The 4,000-nt window shown below is 57.1% G+C and overlaps 1 protein-coding gene across 1 annotated transcript in view; it reads right to left on the reverse strand.

Moving 5' to 3' along the window:
- The window catches only part of VOLCADRAFT_96736 (uncharacterized protein), a gene marked incomplete at both ends in the record, with an annotated part of 6,447 nt that overhangs the window by 976 nt on the left and 1,471 nt on the right, over positions 1-4,000 (reverse strand). Inside the window, 7 exons of the mRNA XM_002955824.1 lie at positions 42-184; positions 215-425; positions 797-876; positions 1,563-1,706; positions 2,349-2,398; positions 2,925-3,084; positions 3,304-3,925. Coding sequence (XP_002955870.1) covers positions 42-184; positions 215-425; positions 797-876; positions 1,563-1,706; positions 2,349-2,398; positions 2,925-3,084; positions 3,304-3,925 — 1,410 coding nt within the window. The remainder of the gene's footprint in view (positions 1-41; positions 185-214; positions 426-796; positions 877-1,562; positions 1,707-2,348; positions 2,399-2,924; positions 3,085-3,303; positions 3,926-4,000) is intronic.

A 4,000-nucleotide genomic window follows, 5' to 3' on the forward strand; every position in this document is an offset into this window, starting at 1 on the left:
CCCCAAAGCCACAACCCCCTTTCCTCCCCCAAGTCACCCACTGGGTGATGAGTCGCAGCCACTCGGGCGCATCTCCAACGGAGTCGAGAGCTGACGCCGTCCTAGCGGCCTCACCGCGGGCCCGCCGCGCCTCCTCCTCCTGCCGCTGCATGTCCTCCTCGGCCAGCCGCCGCTGCTCTTGCTCCTTGGCGAGGGTGATGGGTATCAGACGGACCTTGAGGTCGCCGGGGATGCTGCGTCGCGGCGGCGAGGCGAAGGGCGCGGAGAGGCGCAGCGCCGCCGTCGCAGCGGCGGCGGTGGCGGAAGGACCGCCGCCGCCGCCGCCGCCGGCGGCGGAAGGGCTGCCCGGCGGAGCAGCGCCGCCACCGCCGCCGCCGCCGTTGCCGTTCACGGCTGCGCCCAAGGTATTGGCGGCCGTTTGAATCCTGTTTAGGTCCAAAAGAGGTAATAGGGAAGATTTCGGTTAAAAACGAAATTCGTACATTCCAGGACGCGAGTACGGCATGGTACCCAGAAATCCGCTCACTTATTATTTGGGAATATTCGGTCTTGCACACTTTCTCTCAGGCCCCTACACAACCCAAAACCACAACGAGCCTTATCTTCGTATTCAGTCTGTACGGATATGCCGTACATGCCGTACATGCAGTGGACGAAACGCGGTAGACTTAAGTACCAAGTGTCAATCGTTCGAAGCTGTTTCCTTGTTATCATTGTTAATGACGTGGCACACAGGGGGGGCCTTACCAGCTGCCAAGGCACTAGAAGCGCCATCAGCCCACCCCTCAGACCGCACCTCTTCTCTAGAAGCTTCCTCGCCCGCGGTTGCTTGGCCATCGTACCGCTGTACAACCCCGCCAAAATGCTCTCCAAGCCCTGAAGAATACCGCGAAAAGAACAAACCGGGGTTCGAACCGGTGTGGGAGCTGAAAACCTCACATAATATATTTTAAGCAGAAGAAGCTAAAGTTAGTTACAAGTTACAAGTTCCGCACACAAGTGCGGGTGTGTCCGTAAAAGCCGGGGGCCCCGTTATTGGTATTGATGCGGGTACGCGGGAGGTCATCATCCTCCTCCCTCCTCGTTAGCGTCAGGGCGAAGGAGCGTCGTGCTGAAGCGCGACGTGCCTGGCCTCCCAAACTTCCGAGAGGTACCTGGCCAATGCCAGGGGTGGCGCCTCAGTCATAATGGTGCGCATGCTGCGCCCCTTAAGGACTAGATTACCATCATACTTAGCCCGTATGCTCATGTAAGCGGGACATTCTTCGAAAACGCCCCTTAAGGACTAAAAAAAAGGAGAAGGAGATGGAGCAGCAGCAGAGTTATATCCCATAACCCAAGTCGGGTTTATGTCGCGGAATACCCGGGGGCAGGACTCAGTTTAACCAAACACCATATATCTGATGTGTGAAACAGGGGGGTGTATCTTCGCCCGTGGCAGCTACCCTGCCAAACCCTTATATACATATACATACATGCATGCCTACATACAATACATATACCAGCCAAAATGATGGCCATGTGGCCGATACGACGCACACACACGTACACACCCCCCTCACCGTCGCATCTAGATGGTTGTCTTGTAGGTTAAGATGCGTGATGGTTACGTTGGCCGACAGCGCGTGCCTCAGCGCAGCCGCCCCCTGGCGCCCCAAGTGGCAGTGCGACATGTTGGCTTCGGAGGAGGATAGCTGCTGGATGACCTGCGCGTGCGTGTGTGTGTATGTGTGTATGGGCGTGTGTACGGAAAGGGGGGAAAGGGGAAAGTGAGGGGAAAGGGCCCGGGGGAAGGGTTGCCGGGTTGGGTGGAAGGGGTGGAAGCGCCGTGTGTGTGTATGTACATATGTTTACCAAACCTGATCCAGGAAAAGGCGACTAAGAGCAGGAGTACGCCGTACACTACACGCGTCCTGCCTTAACCCAAGCCAGCCAGGCCCACTAAGCTGCCGGTACACACACATACACATACACACATACATACACACACATACACACATACATACACACACATACACACATACATACACACATACGTAAACACATACATACACACATACATACACACATACATACACACATACATACACACATACCGACTTGTGCTGTGTGCTCCCGACCCTTGCGCTGTGTTTAGGCTTCGGCCCCCGGCTCTCGCGGCCCACAGTGTAATCTAAGTCATACACACATACACACATACATACACATACATACACATACATACACATACATACACATACATACACATACATACACATACATACACATACATACACATACATACACATACATACACATACATACACACATACACACATACACACATACATACACACATACACACGCACCTGCGTGCTTGGAGTTACACCCAACTCGTGGCACTTGAGGACGTAAATGTCTGTCGTACAAAAGGACGTTGGGGTCGGGTTTATGAATGGCCCCCCGTCCGTCCGTCCCGGGTGTGTGTGCGTGTGTGTGTGCGTAAGTGTGTTTGTGTGTGTGTTTGTGTGTGTGTGTCTGTGTGTATGTGTGTGTGTGTTTTGTTTGTTACAGTGGGCTCGTGACTGACTCATGGACAACAGCCATGCGTGTACGGGTGACTCACTGTCATGGCGAGTGACACACGATCCCATGTATTTATTCACTCATCGCACATTGCCGTCGTGCTCCGTCCTGAAGGCTTCCGTACCTTTCCAAACAACCGAAACTACAAACATGAACAGCCAGATCCAGGTTACTACCGCTTCCTGTGTTTTTTTAACACGCAATCAGCCAAATTGCTTCTGCTCGGGTTTGAACCGTGATTACGTGCCTTCATCTCTCACTCCCATCGCCCTCTCATCCCCCGGCACCATCCCCTACGTCCCTCATCATCTTCTTCCACTCAAAGACATATACATACAGACGTACACATATAGACTTACTTGTCCCTTGGTGCTCCTCTCGTCCTTTGACGTACAGCTCGTCCACCCCGTGAATGAGGCCGTCCCAACCGCCACCGGTCTCGTCCCGATGAAGCTTCCTAATGGTTGAAACCCAATTTGTAAGGAACGGCATCCTGTCGTACAGCCGTTCAATCCCAGCCTGGAGGGTGAGGGCACGGGTTTGGGGGTAAGGACTGGAGAATACGGCAACGGCTTTTGGTAGAAGGGAGGAAGATGGCGCTGTGTTTTCCTGCACGGTTTGGGAGGCTCAATCCCGACCCAAGCCCCCTCCCTCTCCCTTCCCAACCCCATCCGCTCCCTTCCAAGCTCCATCTGGCGTGCCGTACATTGCTGTACTGTCGTACAATTGCGTTCGTACCTGTAGCTGCTTCCAGTGGAGGTTCTGAATGGGAACCTTGAAATCCGCGCCAAAATGGCGCGGCGGCGGCGTCGACAACTGCGGCGCCTCTCCGGACAGCGACGTCTTCGGAGTAACGCCGGCTGAGTGTGCTCCAGTCGCTCCGGAACCGCCGCCGCCCTCGCCGTCGCCGTGTTCCACCGCGCCGCGCTCCGTTCCGTCGCCGCCAGCCCCCCCGTCGCCGCCCTCCACCGGCGGCATGTTGAGTGCCATGAGCGCCAGCCGCCGCGGTACGAACTGCTGTACGGCAAATTCGATGGCGGCGGTACGGCGCGCCTCCTCCATCTCCTTGGCCGCCGCCGCTGGGTTGGCGGCGACGATGCGGCGTCGCCGCCACTCGTCCTCAAGCTGCTGCCGCCGCTGCTGTACAATCTCGTCCGTGGCGGCGAGGTGCCGTTCCAGCTCAGCTTCCATTAAAGGGTCACGCTCCACCATCGTAACGGCGCCTATCGCGCCGCGCTGCAACGCCGTCACCGCCGCCACAGCAGCGGCGCCGTTGCGGTTGCGCCCCGGCGCGATGGATGCGGCGCGGTTGAGGGCGCCGCCGCTGGCGGCGGTGGCGGCGGCATCTTCGCCGCCGCTGCTGTCGGCACCGCGAAGGGGACCGTGACGGCGTTGCTGTCCTCCTGCCGGTGACGCTATGCGGACGCTGCGGCGG

Source organism: Volvox carteri (genome assembly GCF_000143455.1).
Source record: "Volvox carteri f. nagariensis unplaced genomic scaffold VOLCAscaffold_55, whole genome shotgun sequence".
Taxonomy (NCBI): Eukaryota; Viridiplantae; Chlorophyta; class Chlorophyceae; order Chlamydomonadales; family Volvocaceae; genus Volvox; species Volvox carteri.